The following is a 22,433-nucleotide window of genomic DNA, read 5'->3' on the forward strand; positions in this document are numbered from 1 at the left end:
TGGCCAAAAGAACTTGGACTATCAGGTGTTGGCTGGCACCAGGTGTTAAATTTGGCTCTGGTCCTGGGAGACTAAGATTCACAGAAAGGCAACAGACAGGGATGGAAGATTCATCACATTGGACAAATAAAATTGTCTTGATTCTGTTTATTTGAGTGTTCTAAGAATTACAGGCATCTAGAGAGTCAGTGGGGAAGTAGAGAATTTATTGAAGTAAAACATCAAGGGGTTTTTAATGAAGTGATTGCAAATAGAAGTTGGTAACATCATTCTTCCTGGTCACAGCTATTCTTTAATCCATGAATCCCTATAGAGTCCTGAAAAGCTGAGTTGCTGGGGTAGGGCATTTTACAGACTGTGCCAGTTGGTGGCAGCCAGAAATAAGCATAGTCTACTTTACAATAATTTAGAAGCCCCCCTTCTTGTTCCCCAGGCCCCAGATGAAGTGTTTCATGAGTGTAATGGCAGAGGGCAAGGTTGCCTGTCATTACCTGCACTGTCCCTGGAGTGGGACAGCGTGTCCCTGGGATGGGACTGTGTGCGGTTTCATGTCTGCCACTGATCCAAGACAGAGGCTGCCACTTCACTCCTGAGCTGACAACCTGCACATCAACATGATGGGAAGTACTGTTGTAGGTGTAAGAAGAAGCAGTCCTGATGCACATCTGGCCTACTGATAGGAAGGATAGCCTTTCTGAACCAATGGGAACCCATGGAGCTACAGTGCCACTGGAAACCAGAGATGCATTTTTTATAAACCAGTGAAATAATGTACAACATAGGTATGAGGCATGATGTGTGAGTTGGAGTCTCACCACTTGTTTTGTTCTGGAGTGCCTTCCATTTTGTTCTGGAGTTGTTGAGTGAGAAGCAAGAGCTTTTTCAATGCTCGCAAGTGTACTCTTGTTTTTCTGTGGCATGGTCTTGGTTAATTTTTGAATTGGATATGGGTTAAGACAGACTTCTCCTCTGTCTTTTGCACAGAGAAAAGACAAGTAATTAAGCCAAGTCAACTACCTATGTTAGAAATGTCCCAGTTAAGGTGATTCTGACTGATAACTGAGTTCATCGGTCATGAAGGGATACAATTGCTTTTGCAATTTCTCTATGGACCAAAGGAGATGAACTGGTAAAATTGCTCAAACAAAATACGACTTTATGGATAAACAGATACTAAAAGTGGTGCTGATTCTCAAAACTCCTTTCTTTGAAATGGAAGGAAGGTTCCTCTGGATGCGGACTACACTTCTTGGACTACAGTGAGTTGCATGCATTTTAACAATGTCTCCTCAAATTGATGGGAGCCAGGGGAAGAAAGGAATTAGACCAAGCTGGTCAGGTTGGATATGCATCACGCACTTCTAGCAAGATCAGACCTGGGTGCAGAGCAGAGAAATTGTTAGTGGGAAAACAATGCTAATGTTTTCACTAATTATGTTGGAGGAACAGAGTCAAAGCTGTTGTACCATCCAGAGGCTCAAACATTAAAGGTAAATTGTGTGGTTGGAAGCAATGGAAGAGTAGCATGAGTCTACTCTATCCCTTTCCTTGCAAGTCACAGTAGGTAGGGTGAAATTGGAGCCATGTGGTTATTCAGACATAGTCCAGTGTGTTTCTGGGGTGAAATCTGCAGGTACGCAGTTATTTCAGACTATCAGCTTTAACTAATCAGCTTTAAATCACTGTCAAAATTATTTGCAGGTATTTTTTAGTAAGGTACATTTATTCATAATGAAGTCAAACATTTTGACCTTTGCAATTTCTTTTCTTTCATTTGCAATTTTATCTACTAAAATTTCACAGAATTGTGAAATTAGTCTTAATATAAATTAATTATTTGCACATTTATCCTTTAAAAAGTAGGCTTTAGAGCATAAGTCTTATATCTGTTTTTAAATCTTCTACAGCTTAAAAAGAATAAGAAAATTAACTTCTTTCATGTTTCTTTCATTCCTCCCCACCTCTGGTGCACATGCCTTTAGAAATAACTGCCCTGATACCACACCTCAAATTATATCTTCCAAGGGAGATGTTAGACAAAATCCCATTGACTTACTGATTGTTGTTGTGTGGGTGTGTACCAACAGCATTTAAAAAAGCTTTTAGCATGCCAGCTTTTATCCAGAACAGCTTAATTAAAACCAGATATTATAATAGCACCATTTGCCCCAAAATGAACAGTAGGTATACTAACTGCCAGTGCACTAAGTTTGGTTAATGAAAAGAGTTATAATAGACTACCAACAAAGGTATGAGGGATGAGGATAATAAAGCATTTGCTGCATGCTGAGGTCTGTGGAAGCCCCCAGCTCCCCCTTGCCTAGTGCTGGCAGCCCCTTCATGTGCTGTGGATCCATGTGAGCCTGCAAAAGCATCTGGGTGGGGGGTACACGTGCCAGAGCCACCCTTGTGCCTGGAGAGCACATACAGCCCTAGCAGACAGCTCTCCAAGTCAAAGAAAATTGGGAGAACTGGCAATGAAGGGAATAAATGCTGGCACTCAGAAAAAAAAAAAAAAAAAAGTTATTTTGTTGTGTGGAAGATATTTGTGAGTGATACTGCCTGTTATTACCAACTGCATTTTTCTGAAATAGATTTGCCTTCTCCAGGTGAGAATGAAGTGAGGTGATGAAGTCAGCTCAGTCCTGTAAAGCCTCAAATCCTACACAATCTGACCCAAGCTGAGGAAAAGCTGTCCCTAGATTTGAAAATGCTAATACACTACGAGTTTGCAACAACACTATGCTGAAGCAGGAGCTGCAGATTGTGTTGAAGAGCAGAAGAAATGAGTTTGAAAGGGAATTTTATAAGTTTCCTACCCTAGGTAGTCCCTATATTTTGTTGCTGCTGTTTTTTTAACCCTAGCTGTCATAGGACATATCTTAAATACACCACCACTCAAATGACTTCTCTGATTTTGAATCCCAAGTGGATGGAAACGTGTGGCTCCCTGAGTGAAAACAAATTGCGATGAAGGTGGAAACTAAAGATTAGCACTAATGCACATGCTTTAGGCTTCAACCCCAAATTCAGGTAATAAAAGACCTGTTATATTTCTCCAAAACTCAACAGATGAAACCTCAATCAAAAGATATCTGAGGAAGCAGGATAGGATCAAGAACAGGGCTAATTTTGCAGAATTAAGGAGCAACATGAAGATTTTTAACGAGGAAGCAGACACCTTTGCAATAACTGCACTATGATATGTTGCCTAGCAACAAGATATAAAAATGATGTATAACGCCAGTAACTTCTTTCACATATGAAAACAGCACCCTACCAAGACAGCTTCATAATGTACTCTTACAAACTAAAAATCCATAGAGACCATTAAAGCCTCCATCTTCTGTAATATACTCTGTTAAACAATCATGTGTTTTTGTTAATGCAGTAAAACACTGAATTTATTTAATGATTACCCAATGATACATCAGCTGCAGCAAGCAGGAACATTTCTATTTTAAACCTGCAGGATCCATCCCAAGATATCACACTTTGACAGAGAACAAATGCAATGAGGCAGACCCGTGCAACGCCCGGGAGAGAGATGCATTTATGGGGGGTGAATTAAAATCACCTTCTGTCTGATAAAAAATAGCATTATTGGAATGCATGGGAATGCATTTATTGCTTTTTCTTTTCTTCTGTGGCTTGTAGTTTAACATGATATTGCTCACAGAGTACCTCCTGCTTCCTGGCTCTGGAATGGGAGAGGCAAGGAGGGTGTCAGGGTGTGCCAAAGAGTGGGTCGTGACTGCATAATGTCTGCTAAAAGTAGTCCTGTGAATATTGTATCACAGGGTGAAAGAGGGGACTGTCAGAGGCTGAGGTGCCTCTGGGTGTTGCTGGGGCAATCTGCAGCCTGGGTGGAGGGGGAGCAGCTGGCACTGGCAGTCCAGCCCCAAGCACAAGCAGAGGCAGCACTCGCCAGCCCAATTACAAAAGATGGTCCACGGCCAAAATGAAAGCCCTGCGGCCAGAGGGCTGTGCCAAGACACCAGGTCCTCATCTCTAGGAGGGCTTGTGAGGGAACAGAATGAGTGGGGAAGTGCCCCAGGTCTTGTGGGGGGCTCACTTTCCTTCTGCAGCATCACATCCAGCTAAGTGATGAGAATAACAGCCTTAGCAAAACACGGCAAGTAAAACCAGATCACAATAACCTAAAGTTTAGGACTGGTAATGTATCACAAGGCTCATTGAGGACTCCTCTCAGACAGGTCTGGCAGCATCCAGTGTCAGGCTTATGGGGTAGTTTGGCTCAGTTACACTTTACACAGAGAGGAAAATCTCTTTCTTATCTGCTGTGAGTGGGGACTTGGCTCAGGTTATCACCTTGCATTGTTCCTGCATACTCACAGGGACAGGATACCTGTGAAACTGCCCTGCAACCCAGTGGCAGCACAGCTCCTGTGGGAGAAGGGTCACTGCTCCACCCCATCCTATAGTCCCTTGTTGTCCCCAGTCTCTGTCATATCTCCCTGCCTCTTTTTTCTTGAAAGTTATGGGCTGAATATTTCCAAATGCTGGAATATTTCCAAATCTGCAGATTAATTGAGATACATGTTATATATGTCTAGAAATGAAGCAGATGAACACGGCACTTAATCCTTTGCCGATCTAATGCCTTGAATTTTAATCTTTGCTCTGCCACTTGCTTTTTTACCTTGAGCAAACCACAACAGCTCCCTGTACCTCAACCCACCCATCTGTTCAAATATATCTGGTGATGTGACCCTCTCCAGCTGACCCATATTTTATGGGATTGTTGCAAGTCTGCATTAGCATGTGACTAGATACCAGGACACTTTCAGATGAAAACATTAACCATGTTATTGCACAAGGTAAGCACAATGCATTCTTGCATTGAACTTCTGAAAGTATTAAATATTCATAATGGATTGTGTATTCTATGAATTCAGCAATGCCAGCAAGCAAAGTCCAGATCATTGGGATTTCAGTGCTGGGAGTGTAGTGAATTATAGGATTCCAGGATTTGTCAGGTGCAGACTACAGGGACAAAGCAAATGAGAGCCTGGGTCCTGGGTAAGCAGGGAGAGTGCAGCATAGGCGGAGGGGAGCACAAGCAGGCACAATCCGAATCTACTGCCAGGATAATTTCTGCTGCAAGACTTTGAAGGTGAAGTGTGGAGAAAAATTTAAAATTCCCATTCTTCATGTAGTACTGAGGACCTGCAAAAGTCCAGTGTCAGGGGACAAATAAGATCAAAGATAAGCTTGTGTGGTTTCCTTTAATCTAAGTGAAGGCCAAGTTTTGAGCTCCAACAGAAAATTTCAGTGTAAGAGGTCTTATTCTAAGCAGTTTTGTAGATTAAAGGTAACTGAAAAGATGGAGACATTGGCAAGATATAGAAAAATATATAAATATGTAAATGCATAAAGGGAAGTCAAGTGTGACTCCCTTTCCTAATTGCCTAACATGATTCCCACTAGATGCATAAATTACAGCTCCTATTAACAGTACTATGAATAATAATCAGTTTACTTTCTGGCTTGTATCTAAATATACTTTCTATATGATTTCATCTTTTATTCAGCTGTTTAAAAGCAGAACATCTAATTACAGTTCATATTAGTCTACATTAATTTTTTTTTTATCCACGGAGCATGTGTGATGACTGATTTTCTAAAAACAGACAGAATTTTTTAGCATATGGAAAAATCATGTTATTATTAATACATTCCCACATGACTCTACATTTCAATTCCCTTAATTATTTAGTCATTGCTGATTATGTCTTTTCACAATTCATTATCCCATTTCCTGCAACGTGGGCATTTTATTCATTAAGTGTCAAAACTAAGGGCCTGACCTCCAGGAAGATAATCAGGAAATAAGTGGCAGACATAAAAGGTCTGGGTTTCCCTTAAGTGCTCCCTTATTTCGGTAACTGTGCCATGTTTTCAGTAAGCGGTGACAGAAGCGCAGCGTTGTTGGCGGCTGGCGGAGGGCGCGGGGCTGCGCTTTCAATGGCTGGTGGCAGAGGGGCTGGCTGTGCTCCGCTACCCACAGCAGCCGCAACACCAGGGACTGGGCAAGCTCTCGCCGGCCTCAAAGAGCTCCTGCTTCTCAGGAGACCTTCAGACCCTGCTGAGTTTTGGGAGGAAACACTGCCCACTCCCTCCTGTTGAAGCTAGACCTCTGGCAAAGGTAGAAAATCCCAAGCCAGCCCAACAGACACGACCAAGGGTCACGTCTCCAGTCTGTGGGTTAGACCATGGGTATTTCAGGCCAGGCCTGGTGCTTCAGGCTTTCACTGATGGAAAACAGGTTCACACTGCACCCAGATAGAGAAGCACGTCTCTGGCCTCCTGCACAAGCCTAACCTCAGCCATTATGGGTGTATCAGCGTCTTAAAAACAGAATGCACGTGGAAAAGCATCCATCTGTGTAAATACTGCACCTCAGCTTCCTGACTCCTTGCTCAGCTAACACAGTCAAAGATGAAGGAGCTCTGCAGACAGGTGTGTCCCTTCTAGATTTTTGAAACCAACAATTTAACATGTGAGGAACAGGGATGTGACATCAGCACTCAATTTTTCCTCTGGTATAGATTTTCATCAATGTCTGTCACATCAAAAATAGCGTAACACAGACAAATAACGATTATTCACTACACACACACACAGAGTATCAATTACAATAAGAATGTGAGGATGATTTAATTAGCTGCTGATAACTCCTGCTAATTTTGCAAAGTTGTGACTAAATATTTGTGGCATTTATAATATATAATACATACAATTGGGTATCCCCATATGCGTGCAAACCTTATATATAAAAAGGCAATACCATGTTTTATTGATGGGGTTTCTATGAGCAAAAATTAATTTGAAAAGCTTAATTTGAAAAGCTTTAATCAACATCACATTAATAGACAGCAGTTTCTTAAATAGCCTCATAGCTAGACAAATACTTTGCCTAATGCCATTTCATTTTCTGCCAGCTGCATGTGATTTGCTTTTGATCTGGCACACGCTTCGTTATACATTATTAACGAGCCAAACAGCATGCCCCTGGAGTTAGCATCCTGCCCCTGCTTATTTTTTAACAAATTTCCTCTTTTATTTCATCCCACAGTGATTAATAGTTTCAGCTAACGGCGGCACTGTTTATGATCTGAGTCAGTGACTTCAGACCATCTTAATCTCCTGTTAGGCAGGTTTTAATTTGCTTACAAATTTTTATTTATAGCACAGTATGCTCTCCATTTCATACAACAACAAAACCAAAACCTGCAAATAGCACTTTGTTTCTGATGAGCTTTTATGGGAGAGAAAAGCCCAAGCAAGACATGAAACAAAAAAAAAAAAAAAAGGCAACATGAAAAATATTTATTTTTCAGAACTGTCTTGTTTTTTATCCTGTTATCTGGAGAGAACCTGTTGCTTCCAATGTCTCTCTGCAGCCAGATAATTTCTGGTCTGGGTTATTTTGTACCCCATGGCTGTCTGCAACAGTGCTTTTAGATGACTTGCTTATTAAAGCAGAGTCCTGTGGGGTTTCCAAAGTCCTTACTTGCAGAATTCTTATTTGTGGCATGGCTGGCAGAGAAACAGCTTTGATTCTTCTGTTAATATTATAAATATTTCTAGCTAACTTTAAGATCTATGCTGAAATGCATGACCTCTTTTCTATGTTGTTATGGCAGTTCAAAAGACTCTTTTATTAAGCCAAGTGTCAGATCATTATTGGTTTTTATTGTGCTGTAGTTTTGTCTAATATCAGAAGGAAATGACTTGAGGTGGGAGATGAAACACCAAATGGATTTAGTTATCAAAAACTTTATGGTATCTTAGCTTCCTGCAGAAGTAGTCTGAATAGATCATTTTGGGAGGATTTGTATTTTTTTTCTAAGAAAAAATTGTATACCCATCACAATGCTCTCCATTATATGGGCAGTGCCAATGACTACAGTCTGCTTAAACAAATATTGAGTGAGGTGGAGACAAGGTGCCTACAGAGCCCAGGCAGAATGACACAAAACTCAGGTTACAGGCTTAAGATCTAGCATGCCACTTTCCCAGAGCACTCCCATGCCAGAGTCATCCTACAGAATTCCTCATTTCTAATGCCTACAGATTTTTCTCTTTAGATTCCCTCTTGCACCATAATGAATTAAAGACCAGATTTTTCTACATGGGAGAAATTATGGGTATTATCTAAACTTCTCTATAGGGAAGTGCAAAGAAATGAAGGTCACAGGAACAATTTAGGAGATTTGTGGTCAATTACACAGGGAGGGAGACAATTCTGCACTGCTGGGGAGGGAGGAGATTGAGCTCCCAGTCCTCTGGATGCAGAAAAAATAGGTGCCAGGATCCACTTTCTTCCTCCCACTTTCACTTCTCCAGTATTGTGTTTGCTGTTGTCTTTCTTGCCAGTAATTTTTCACACTCACTCATCAGTTCCTGTTCCTAAAGTCAAAACCAAGCATCCCATTATGTCTCCTGAGCTTGTCTCACTTTGACAAATAGTTTTTCATGTTCTTGATTTGTTCCCAAATTTGTTCACCACTGTGGACTGACTCTATGTTTATGTCCTCCAACTACCTTTTAAACATTGTCATCTAAATTGTTGGTGGGTCAATCATAACCTTATCATACTATTTCTTATTTCTGACTCTTTTCCTGGAAAATTTTCCTATTCACCACTTCTCAACAACAAACTTAATATGTTTTAGCTTTAATAGTTAAAAAAAAAAAAAATAGCAAAGGTACTGTGATCCCTGTGTAGTCAGCGAGGAGAAAATCATCTTGAGAGGCTAATTTGTCCCTCTTTCTTGTGACTATGTAGGGAGATTAAATTCCTAACTTAGATTAGATGCCTATCTTCAGATAACAACAAGGTGAGATAAATTCCATCTCAACTCATCATGTAATATTCACACAGTAAAAGAAAATCTTATTTTATATGCTTCCGCTTACCTCAGACTTTGGCAAACCTGTGTAATTCTACATGTCATGCTTAGAAAAATGCACATGTTACTAACCCCAGTTTTACAAATTTAATAGTAAACTATCAACTTGTGCAGAACCAGAGAGATGCATAATAAATGTTACAAGAACAGCTTTAGGCATTGCATATTAATAGCTGCGGTAGGATTGACTTGCAGAGCCTTAGTTTTACGATCAGCAACAAGATAATTAGTAAAATTATCCTGCAAATTCATTATCCTCATTCCTTCCACTTCTGCATTTTATTCATTGCATATCAAAATGAGGAGCCTTGCCTCCAGATAGATAATCAGAATGTGTCAGACACAAAAGGTCTGAACTTTCTTTAAATACGCTTTGGTAAATGTGACCTTAAGTAGTCTCCACGATACCAAAGAATTTACAGTCATTATTCCAAAAAGAAGGAACCCTGTAATTTTACAGAGCAATGCAGTTGTGCATTTTGTAGGCTTTCTCACACCTTAACTCTATTTTGAGATAAATGACATAAACATTGGATAGTACAGGAACAGAACAATTTCCTTCTGACTTAGTCTGAATTCACCTGCAGAGCTGTACTTTGCTTTCCATGCTCCTTGATTTCTTAGATCCATAATGCAGCTGAGCTACACTGGGACTCCCTTCAACCTATACATCCAGGGGATCTGGGACTGAAACTAGGGTGCAGGAAAGTTGTGTGGACTGATTTATGCAGGTCTGTTGTCCTGCTGTCCAGGCAGGACCCAGATAGGCATGTGAGATCAGAGGGACCTCCTGGCCACCAACAGCTTAGATGGAGTCAGCGCTCTCCTACACCAAGCATCTAATTTTGCAGATCTTTATAACATATCACATCTTAGATTTGAGGCTCTTGCTCAAATCCCTCCTGCTCAGAAGCAACACAAAGCATTCATCTGTCAGTGCTGAGTCTGTTTTGCACGGGGTGCTCACACTGGCTGTGTCTGACCCTGAACTCGGGGCTGGGTTCCTGCTCCCTCTCAGTTCTCACGGGACCCAGCGAACAGGAGGCAGCAGCATGAGCGTGATTCACAGCAGGAGCCTGACTTGTTCCACACAGAAAAACTGCAGTGCTTGGCTGGATTGACCCTCCACCAAATCCCTTCTGGATACAGAAACAGCAACAGAGCAGCTGAGAGATGAGTGGAGGTGAGCTGGAGAGGAATGGCTGCGGTGCATGGGCGTATGATCATCTATATTTACCCTTTTACCTCTGTTGGCTTCAATATTTGATTCTCCTTATCTTCATCTCAAAAAATGCTCCATTTTCATTTACTTTAACACGCTTTAAGTTGCAGGGCTCTTAAAGTGCTTTTATTTTGGGATATGAGCTTCATAAAAATGCATCTGCCAAGCCAACAATGCTTTAAAATCCTTGGTTTGTATTTTAAAGACACCAAAATTTGTACTTGTAAGATTTGATTTGAAACATGACCTTAAAAACTTAGTAAGAGTGGCATCTTTTGTGGAAAAACTGAGGACACATTGCAATAGATCATATAATAATGGTTTCATCACAACTAAGTACTTGCTGGCCCTACATCCTGCATGCTTTTTATGGTGTACTGTGCGTACTAATTCAATGGGTTTCGTCCAAAAAACAGGCACTTCAACAGCAGAATAAGATGCCATCATGGATCAACCCATTTCTGCACGTGTAGAGTTTTTTAGTGCTCACATTAGTGCTGGCATAGCTTTTGAATTTCCTTTTGCCAAGCAAAGCATCTGAGAAAGGACACCAAAACCAAACACCCTAGGTCTGGGTCTAAACTGAGAAATCCCTTCACTTGTTCACCCAAGCTGCATGATTTCTGCTAGCAAAGGCAGACAGACAGGGGTAAAAAAATCAGACTCTTGTTGGTTTGTTTTAAACAAAACAAAACAACAACAAAAATCCTAACCAAAACAAAAAAAAAAAAAAAAAAAAAATCCCAACCAATCAACACAAATAAACCAAACAAGAAAAACAAGAAAGAAGAAAAAAACCTATGAAAGCTTAGATGACAAGATATGGAAAGGTAGATACACCACAGGAAAAAAAAAAAAACAACTGATAGGGAACATCTTTAACAGAAGGGAATGTTTGATGATTTGGGGAATCTGCCTATGTATAATTTATGAATTCCTTATGGCTGTTTTTTACTATGTAATGCTTTATACTCCATATGCTAAGAAGATAAGGAAAAAAAGTTTATGTCTGTGCATGAGAAGGTTGATAGCTGAAGATCATCAGCACCTGAAAAGATTTTACCCAAAGCAAATAAAAGGTTAAGGGTGCCGTGGTTAATAAAGTTTTTTCCCTGTTATTAAGCTTGAGCCTGCTTTGCTCTGTTCTAGATTCCACTTCACAGCATTCAAGGGAGGGATCACATTTTCATGGGGGCACTGGCATTGTGCCAGTGTCAAACCATGACAAGGGCCATGTTTTTTTTCCTCTGCCTCTCCAGAGGGGTCTAGATGTGGATAGTGGAAAATCCCAGACAAGTGAAAAAAGATATCAGATACTAATCCTGGGTCTTAAAAAAAAATCAGAGAACCTAAGTGACTCCTGTGAGACTGCAAGGGCCCAGAGACAAAGGCAGCTTGTTTAGGAGAGGAGAGCCTGGAGGCAGCTCTCTGAGCAGAAAGACACCAGGGAGGATGAAAGATGCTGCTGCCTGGGAGGGGAGAGGGAAAGCCAGGCTGAACCTGGAAGACGGAGTGGAAATGTCATCTTCAGATGCAAGGGAGCTGAGGAGTGACAGCAAAACATGATAGGAAAATTTAGATAAGGAAAAGTGTGCAAATCTTTTATTACTTTGTCTAGAGATACACACTGCTTCTCAATCTAATGGGGAACAACCCCAACCACCTATATTTTTTGAAAGCCAGCAGAACCTGCTGTGGTCACAAGGCCTGGACAAAGTGATGCACACAGCACATCTGGGTAGCCTCCTTAGGCTAAGGCAGGCTGGTTGTCCCTGTTGGGCAGGCCCACAGGTAGCAGGATGAGCATTGTCCATGTGCTTGGAAAAAGGCTGAAGTGGCTGAATTGAAAAAACAAGCTCATGTCCCTATTCCCAAGAAAAATCTTCTTCAAGCATCATCCTTCCTATGCTATGAGGCTGCTGCAGCTTTGAGCTTTCTCATCTGATGAACAGGAGAGAGAACCAGCTGCTGCAGCAGCAGCTATATTTAGCAGTCTATTCTGCTATTGATGCATATATACCTAGTACCTATCACCTATAACGAGAATTATTCTGACAAACCACTAGGAGAACAGACCTTTTAAGATTCAGTTCCTATTAACAAAATGTGTGAGGGAAATTACCCTCTTTTTGTCCATGCTAAATTATTCCAGCTTTTCATTAATACTCATTAAGTTTTTAAGGGTTGGCATTTTTAGCAAAAAATAGTTTTCACTGACAGAAAAAAGCCACCCAGATAAATGAAGAAAATGTTTACTCAATTTAATAGGCGTGATTTTCTCTTTTGGTGCTTAATTCAAAATCAGGATCTGAAGTCAACAAAGGTTGGATCAGGGTCTACAATTTTTTTAATTGGGCTCTTTTCATTTACATTGGAATACTCTGAAAAAGCAGAGTTATAATGAAACATTACATATGCGTACATGCAATATGAGAAAAATTAATAATGTCTTGGATTTGCTCAGTATTTATTCAGCATTCATGAGTAAATAACAAATAACTTGATAATATTAATGAAAAAAAATTCTGTGGAAAACCCACACAGCTGGGGAGAAACATTTTTACTGCATGAAGTCTGCTTTCTCTCCCACCAAGCTATTGTCATTACTCTGAATAACTTTTTTTCCCTCCAAGGGTAAAGTGACAGGCTTGCAATTTCTATATAAAATTGCATGGTTTTTAACAGAAGCCTGTATGTAAGCCCTTTTATGTCTGGGTGACTTTAAGTATAGTCAATATTATTGCAAAAAAAAAAAGTCTTTTTTAAACTGAATTAATTCTGTTGGCAAAAATTAGATTTTCAGTAACTGCCAGAAATGTGATGTTTTATCATGTTTTATCACCATCTTCATTACAATCTGTACAGTGGGACTGTTTGGATAACTCACTCAGAGGCCCATCATTTCAGAAAACATTAAAAATTTGTACATTAAGCAACTGCATGATTTCCAAGTATCTCACTTTTGAAACCCATGTGATAGCATGTTACTTCCTAAGCTACTAAATCCTAAATAACTTGAAGAATGACACAATGCACCATACACAGTAAATAGCATTTAGCACTAATCACAAAGGACAGCTACTATGGCATTTTGGTTGGTCAAAACTTGATTGGTATTCAGTCTCTCTTAAATGATGCTATTAACATCACTGCAGACAAGTGGCTGCTTATGCTCTTCTATTTCCTTCAAAACAAAATTTTACATTTTCAAAGAAAAACCAAACCCAGTATGTCCCAAGTGCAGAGAACTACAATGGCAAAAACGTGCCAAAATAGATAGAATTTGAAATGTTACAGATTTTCAACCACATTTTTTTTTTGCAGTGTGGCTAGTACTGTATTGTACTGTATTGTAAAGTCTGAGTTTTTGCACAAGGCAGGAGGAAACCACAGAAAATTAGACTGTATGCCTCCTAACACAGCGAGGGGATCACACCTGAGTGCTGGCCCACAGCCATTCGTATCATCAAATCACTGACAGCAGCATGGATTGACTGGGGCTGGCCCTTGTAAGGAAAAACCCTGCATGCCTGGGGTCTCTCCCAACAGGCAGCATGGGTGAAGCCACTCTGCTGCAAGACAGCTTAGCTTTTTGGGCACGAGCCATGCAATGCTGTTTAGCCTCAGGCAAAGAGAACACCAATTAGTCCATTTTACTTATTAGTAAGTACAGACATTGCAATAGAATATTCTTGAAAGTGATTTAATTTCCTTTTATTATACTCCTCTCTTCTCCCACAATTTCCTTGAAGTCTTTCAGCCAAGTGAAGCTAACTGCTAACTCATGTGCTGCTCCTAAATATGATTAACAAAAGAATATTTGTGTCAGCTTCCAAATGAGGAGAGCTGCCTCTCTCAGACATAAACAGAGAGCTCATGCGTCCCGGGTCAGACCATAATGTGACAGTGGTGGGAGAGCTCCTGCTGATCATCTCCAGTTGTGGAAAATCAGGCACCACAGAGGAATTTCCTAGATGTAAGAGAATGTCTACTGAAAATATTAGTGTAGGAGACAGCAAAAGGTGCATGGCCAAAGTACTTGTGCAGTGTCAGCCACAGAAACGCGCACCTCAAACCAGCGCAGGATTTTGGAGACACAGCTGAAGGAGGGGATGGCAGCAGGTCTGTCACCCTGCAGGGCAAACCAGGGCTGTGTCTGCAGGCATCAGGGACCGTGGGGCAGTGACTGCCTGGCCCTGCAGCCACAGCTGCAGTCTGCAGCCCAGAACACATGGAGTATGGGCTCTGCCTCTTCCTCCATTGCCCTACAGCCATCCCTGGAAACATGGCAAACCAAAACTTTGTACAGACAGACGATTTACCAGCATCTAGTTACATTTGGTCAGTTCCTTAATGTCTGTTTAATCAAGAAGGAAACTATTGTCACCATAGGGTTTACTGAAGGGCTCTGTCATCTCAAGTCACACTTCCCTGTGGTTTCAATTTGTTTTGTGTTAGTCTTACCAAGGGGGTAGAAAGTCAGTTTTTCTCTAAAGACAGCAGCTGAAGGCTCAAGCCCCAGGCTCCCAGCAGTGCAGATACCTGCTATTGCCAAATTTTTATTCTTCTTTTGTTAGGATTGATAATACAGATCCTTTCTGGTATTATTTTGGTATTAATTTTGTTGGCCTCAGAGGAGCTGTGGCAGGGCTATACAAAATGAGGATCTATCTGGCCCTTTGCCCTTAATAACAAGGAATCATTTCTCTGTTTTGGAACAAGATGGTGATTGTGCTTTTTTCCCCAGCTTTGTGAAACACTCTAAACGGAGGGAAAAATTAGTAAGTATTTTACTGTATTGTTTTTGCATAACAGAGAGGCGGAATAATTCATTCTGGATTCTGTTGTGCTTTGTCAAATAACAGGGTATATGCATTCTCTACAAAACAGCAATATTTAAAACTAATTCCACTAAATTAGTACTGTAGTGTTTCATTTTTAAACTGACCTGACTTTCCTTACCACAAAGCCTTTGCACACCAGCTACCTGAGTTCTAAAAGGAATGTGGGTCTCTTTTGTCTGTAGCACCCTATTCAGTTAAAAAAACCCAGGTTTTGCTGGATTTGAAAATGTGCCTCAGCACATGGGTGGCTAATGGCAGAGAGTGTGCCTCCACATCCTGCACTGGCACCTGAGAGTGAAAGACAGATTACCTTTGAGTGGTGTTAGTTCTAAGTTATAGTCTTACATATGAGTTTCTAGCTTGATCTCCTATTTCCACTAAAACATTTATAATTTTTGTCTTTTTAAGGTGGTATTTATTAACTGACATCAAGATTTACTATGTTCAAGGTTTAAATATACAGCATACTTCCAACCTCAGATTCCTTTGAGATAGTATTTTCAACAAAACCAGTGGAGGCAGAAAAAATCAAAGAGTGAAAATTCAAGGGAACAGCTGATGTACAATTAATTTATGGTTGGCTAACATTAAAACTGTTAGTGTAGCATTTTATGCATTTTACATGTTGTTCTGTACCTTAGACTCTATCTGTTAAGGGTCGGGAAGCAATATTTACATGTCTAGGTTTAAAATGTTGGCTGTGAAGGTTTATTGACAGTTGAAAACCACAATGTGGGCAATAAAATGATGTGCCATGCGTGGTGGCCAAACCAGGAGCAGATTCTATTCAGATGAGCTAGCAATACTTAACAAGTCACGTGGAGAGGGAGTCGGATGATCTGAGAAAGCATGAAAAGGGACAAAATGTGTGAAAAGTAAGCAATCTCCCTCCAGCCTTTTGGATGGAGAAAGACCCTGGCTCAAGCAGATACACAGAGATAGTCCAAGGCATCACATACAGAGGATATGTCCTGAAATTTTCATGGTGTGAGGAGTCAAGGGGATGGTGGTGTACACAGGTATGGCTCTCTGTAATCACTGCAGCTTATGTGGACAAAGACAAAATATCTTTAGCTCTGGTATTGCTGCTAATTTTGCTCTAACAGAACAAGGTACCTTATGGACTGCTAATTCTCACTGAGAAGCTGGAGAAGCTCCATGCAGAGCTTGCTGAAGTTCTACATTACTCCTGTCCACACCACTAGCAGTACCCAGCCTGACTGGAGGAAAGCTAACAAAGGCACAGTGACTGCTCAGAGAGTTCTGTACAGATGAGTTGGTGTAGGTGTGGTAAGAAGGCCAACGATTATAGGTGAGTACTGCAGGTTGGATGAGACAGCTTGAAATGTATCTTAATGTTTCTGGGATTTAATGTCTTGAGTGAAATGCTAGATTTTCCAAACACTCTTGGGGGTGTATGATTTTTCATTTATTTGAGTAAGAAAGACAAAAAGAATAATACTAAAGAAATTCAATGAACAGTATACATCAGCCAGAATAATGCTTTAATTGCTCTGAAATTTAGGATATTGAAAGCAAAGCCATGCTGTGGAAGTTCTTCTGAAAGATTGCAATAAAAAAAAAGAGTGGTATTTTATGCATCTGATACATTATTTTATATGATTCTGACACTTTGGAGTTCAATGAGTTCTGGCACTTCTGTGTTCAATGAGACTAATCAAGTGTCTGAAAACTGGGGCTGCTTATAAATCTCCATACCTTCTCTCTCCTTGACCATCTCTCTTTTGCCTGAAGTTGGTGTATTCCTCTAGAAACTTTTCCAGGAGTTTCCCATCAGGCTCAGTCACAACAGCTAACCTGAATTTCTCCAGAAAGGTGCTGGTCTGAGGCTGGCCTTCTCACCTCCCTTTTAATGTTGCCCAGCAGTTTCTTCCCAGCAGTGAGACTGCAACAAAACGCTCTGCTAGTGCAGAGGCAGCTACTGCATGAGCACTGTGCAGCAAAGTGGGTCTCACTCCACCTGTAGGGTTTCCCCTCTACTTTGGAAAGCAACAGGAGTGTTTAGAAATATACTGCTGATTACCATATTTGTGTTCTGTAATTCTTCACATGTTCAACTCCACCAGGAGCTTAAGTGCAGCCAGTGGGATCTTACAGTCATTAACATTTACAAGGCAGCAGTTCACAGTTGTTGAACTAACAACCTACCTCTAAGAAACTGATTTTTCTCCCCTCTAAGTATTGACACGTGTTTCACTGACTGTGATGCTTATTCACAGTGACAGTGTGTTTGGTAGAATTTCATGTTTTCACAGGATTTGTCTTGTGCAGACAGTTTCTAATTTACCTCTGCTCTTGTTTTAATTCAATCAGCTGATGGAGTGCAGCTGATCTCATGGCACATATGGCTGTTCAGGTTTGAAAAAAGGCCCTGAATATTTGATGGGTTGATCCTTAATGCTTTCTGCTAAAGAATTAGCAAGACTGCTAATGAGCCAAGGGATCCCAAGTGGGGAAGGGAAAAAATACAGAATTAGATTCTGTTTATATTCTTTTTTTTTTTTTTGTGTTGCTCAAATAAGAAGTGCAGTGCTTTACACACTCTGATTAGATTCACAGGGTAGAGAGAATCAAGTAAATCACTTATCAAAGCCATCACACTTAAAATGTCATTTTCATAAGTGGATGTCCTGTGGCCTTGAGGAGTCACAACCTATTTCAAAGCCATCTGTGGGTGCTTATCCCTCCTTGCATAGCAGGTTCATGGCACCAAGGAGAGTTGTCCTTCACTAGGGTGGATGTTCTCAGCTGGAGTCCATGTCCTTTCCCTGCCTCCCAATGGCTTTTTCTATCTCTTCTGAAATAAATTATCTTTCCTCCACTGCAGACCCCAGCCTGTCTCCCCACTGCTCCCTGCCATTTCAAAGGACGTGGCTTTTTCTGTGTTGACTGGCTGTCCTCAGATTTTCTGCAGCCCTTCTTCTGCATTCCTGTTGCTCCTCCAGCTTCCCGCTGTCTTCACATTCTGCAGCCAAACACCATTTGCAGGCCAAACTATGCCTCTCTCTACTCAGTTCAATGACACTGCTCATGTCAACACAAAAAAATCCAGGGAATTCACAAAGAACCTCTTCAATAATCAAAAGCTCAGCTTGCCTGTGGGTTTCCTACCACAGCTCTAGGAAATCACAGCTAAGACTGTAAGAATAGCCAGATCAATCTCCACTTACCTTACAAATCAAGAACTGCCTGCACTCAACACACTCCCTTACTTAGCTCCATAGCAAATATTCTCAGAGTGCCTCCAATATCGACTGCAACAGTTAACTTTGTGGAGAGGCAGGACTCTTGTTGCTCCTGTTCCTTGAAGGTACTACAGTAAAATGAATGTTTACTTTAAACCCTGACAGTCATAACAAAATACACAGTTCCACACACTAATATAGTCAAATAGAAATCAGCCAAAATTACTATCATAGAATCACAGACTCAATGGTTTGGGTCAGAAGGAACCTTCCAGATCTTCTAGTTCCAGCTTTCCTACCAAGGGCAGGGACTCCTTCCACGAGACCAGGTTGCTCAGGGCCCCATTCAGTCTGGCCTTAAGCACCTCCAGGGATGGGGCATCCACAGCTTCTCTGGGCAACCTGTCCCAGTGCCTCCCCACTCTCAGAGTAAAGAATTTCTTCCTAGTATAATCTAAACCTAATCTCTTTTAGTTTGAATTCATTCCCCCTTGTCCCATCATTACATGCTCTTGTGGAAAGTCTTTCTCTTTCTTGTAGGCTTCCTTTAGTTACTGGAAGGCGGTAATTAGGTCACCCCTAAGCTATCTCTTTTTCAGGCTGGACAATTCCAGTTGTCTCAGCCTTTACTCACAGGAGAGGTGCTCCTTCCCTTGGTGGCCTCCTCTGGACTTGCTCCAACAGGTTGATGTCCTTCCTGTGCTGGGGACCCCAGAACTGAAGAAATCTTGCTTAGCCAGCCTGTGTTTTAGCAAGGAAGTGAGTAGGTTGGTTTTGGCAATGTCTCAGGAACTCACACAGCAACTGCTCCATGCACGGTGGAACAACGGGTATTTGTGTAGTCTTAACTTTTATTTTCCACTTCAAAGTTTTATATCATGCCCTCCATGAACAATGCAAAACTTACAAGGAATTGCCTTTCAAATCTACTAGCAAGAAATGAGGATTTTCTCTCATGTTTTGACATTACATCTGTAACTTAGTCTTACTTAGTTATTTACATTGAAGACTGTCTTGAAAATTTCTCAATCCTCAAAGTGTGTGCCTGCAGCTGGACAGAGAAGTCAGCACACTTTGAAGAAGCTGCTATAAATTAGTGCATGGGGTTAGATGAGGTTCAGGATTCCTGCAGTGATTATAAACTCTACAGGAGACCTTACAACAGCTCCAACTCAACAGGGTTACTGTCTTGTTAATCAACCTCCTTGAGGACTGGAAGAGGTTCCGTGTTTCAGTACTTGGGGGCATTCTCTAGAAGCTGCAGTTTTGTGCAGAAGTATCTGTCAGTTTAAAAAGTCTATAGAGCTTTGATACATTTGGTAAAACAATATCAAAAAAGGCTAGATTTAAGCTGTGACAACCTGTATTGCAGCAGACAGCAAAAAACTGTAAAATCATGTCACAGCGAGTGCAACATCAGATTTGGTGATTTTAAAGCTACGCCTAAATTGATTTGCAGCCCAGGTCCAGATGTTAGCTCTGGCCATGGCCACATGCTGGAACCAGAGGGTGACAAGATCTGTGCACAAACCTGCCTCTTCTCACCTGCTGGGGGAAGGGAACACAGGGAAGCAGATGGAACAGACCTGGGGCACACTTACTACTGCCCTCACTTTTGACTGAGGAAACATGGACATGCTATGGAAGTATCTGCTTCATGGAAAAGCCACAGCCTGACTTGTTCAGGGAACACATCCCTTAGAAATTGGGGATGTTTTCTGCTTTGTGTTGTGCAATAGACAGCCCAAATAGAGTGAAACTTTCCTTAAAAGGATGAATTTTAAGTATCTTCTTCCTTTTGCTGATGCTCCATACATTAGGAGTGGCTCTTCCCATAATAAACACATTCCAGCAGGCCAGCCATCTCTTCTGAGGGGAAGACAAGTATTTCAGCTGCTGTGGCTTTTCATTGTCTGCCTTTGGGCACCTGTATAGCAACTTCATATATTGTTTAAAAAGAAGCTAAACTTGGGCTTTATGATGTGAATAGCACTTCCAACAAAACCATGGAAATGGCATTCCTTATAAACAGTCTGTTTCAGAAAAGTAGAAAATCTGTGTTACAACTTCATGGATCTGCTCAGTACAAAAAGAGGGCATGGAGAGGGATGGAAGATGTGATTTACTGGAGATGCCAGTAAATTACAAAGTGAGCAGCAAAGGCACACTATTACTGTTGCTGTTTTCAGTAATTATCAGCAACATCAACAACTGCAGATCTGGATCTGTGTTACAAGAGTACCTAAGCATTGCTTTTGTAATACACAGCAGTTCCTTGACATAGAAAATCCCTTTTTCAGTACAAAAGAGAGAAGATGGATGTATCTGACCTGACAGTACTACAAGAAACAATTGGGACAAAAATGTTCAAGCATGAGAAACAGTGGTAGAGCCCTGACCTCACCACTGGTTTTCTACCATCCTTGGGAAAAAAGGAACCCCTTAAGACTGGGAGGTAGCTATGGAGCTGATTGGGAAAGTTTTCAAGGCTCTTCCCAGATCTGATGGGAAACACTGGAGAAATGAATTGATGTAAAACTTAGCAATATTCTGACATCACCAGCTAAGCTAAAGTGGAATTTAATATGTTAGCATGGACTGGAGGCCTTAAAATCAGAGATAAATAGCCATACTTGATGTGATAGAGAGGGAGATGACAGTGGTGAGATGTGAAGACAAATGTCTCTGGGCAAGATGTCAAGCTAGGAAAATGATCTGTGCAGCAGCATGAATGGAGGTGGGTAGCATTGCATTTGTCAAAAACTAGGAAAGGGTGCAGCAGCAATCAAAGTGTGTAATGAAAATTTTGGACCAAAGACTTACACCCTTGAAAATAAAGAGCTTCAGTCAGAAATACAATAGAGTAACAGCCTGGAAGATTTATGTGTACTGTAGGCACAGAGACACAAGGGAAGGTCAGAATAGAAAGTGATGCCCAGGTTTGCAGACATGGAAGAGGGGTAGATTGGTGAGGTTACCCACCATGAAGCTTGACAAAAATATTTCTTGAGGAACATTGCAAAGGAAAAAAAAGAGAGCAGCAGCTGTGTTCATTGTTTTGGAGATGCACTTTACTATCTTTAGTCATACAGTGCATTTTTCTTCTCAGCTGGGGTCTCTTACACACCCCTCTTCCTCTGCGTGGAAGGAATTGTGCTTCTTCTACATTTCAGCTCAATTGCATGAGTCAAACTACAGAAACTAAAGGAGGAAGACCAATTTCTCTGAATGCTCATTTTAAAAGCCTTGCTTTAAAATGAAAATGGGAGTCTGAGTGTCACATCACATCATGAATTCATGATATCTGCTACTAATTTGTAACAAACCACCAGGGACTGTGGCTTAGGCTTGTTGAATATGCACCTGAGTCCTAACAAAGCCTACTTTGTAATTGTTAGCTAAGTAAAAACTCTGCCAGTGAAGTCATAAGCAATACATCATCACCCTTCCATAAACTCTTAATGCAGCTTAAGAATTAAAAGCTGCACTTAACATATTGCGGGAGAATGGAGAAATGCCTTTAGAAACAACAGGCTTGATGCACTGCTAACCTCCAAACCAAATATTTATAACCCTGTAGTTTATAAATCATCAGAAATATTTGGGTCGTGGAATATCCAAGAGGTAGAAGCACACACAGTAACAGTGAGGTTTTATCATTCCATCTACCTAGCTTTGTGTTTCAATCAGTCTTACATCAGATTTTTAAGCATTGTGAATTATTGAATTATCATTTTTGAAAAAAAAGCAAAATGACTACATGAGTTAAAATATTACAGAAAAGTTTCACTGTTTATAAATTTTTCTGCCACAGAAAATAATCAATATCCAAGTTAATTCAAGCCAAGATCTGTCTGGATGTGTATTAATTTGCTCCATGAAAATAAACTAGAAATTACAAAGTTAAAAGAAATAATAATGAAATATGGAAATAACTACAGATTTTGCACATTGTCATTATGTAATGGACATAATGAAAATAATGACATTACATAATTAAACCAGGTGGCAAATGACCTTCCTAGACCTCCCTTCAAAATTAAGATTTTTGACAGTCATGATTAATGGAAACATGCACTTTGCATGGTTTGTAAACCTGAAACATCATTGTACATTTCAGTTTATAATTTATCCCATTATCTGCTTCTCCATGCATGAAGGTCAGCTGTACAGGCATAAAGTAGCAGTGAAATCCACAGGCTTTGAAAGGTTGTTCTCACAA

General features: G+C 40.7%; 1 protein-coding gene across 6 annotated transcripts in view; it reads right to left on the reverse strand.

Annotated features, from left to right (window-relative positions):
• AFF3 (ALF transcription elongation factor 3) overlaps window positions 1-22,433 on the reverse strand; it is a 325,295-nt gene that overhangs the window by 154,980 nt on the left and 147,882 nt on the right. The window contains exon 5 of one of the 6 annotated variants that reach the window (XM_085557464.1): window positions 816-942. The exons of the other annotated variants lie outside the window; for them this stretch is intronic. Within the exon in view, the coding sequence (XP_085413590.1) occupies window positions 816-942 (127 nt within the window). The remainder of the gene's footprint in view (window positions 1-815; window positions 943-22,433) is intronic. 6 annotated transcript variants of the gene reach the window in all.

Source organism: Lonchura striata, chromosome 1, assembly GCF_050655825.1.
Source record: "Lonchura striata isolate lonStrDom1 chromosome 1, ASM5065582v1, whole genome shotgun sequence".
Lineage (NCBI taxonomy): Eukaryota > Metazoa > Chordata > Aves > Passeriformes > Estrildidae > Lonchura > Lonchura striata.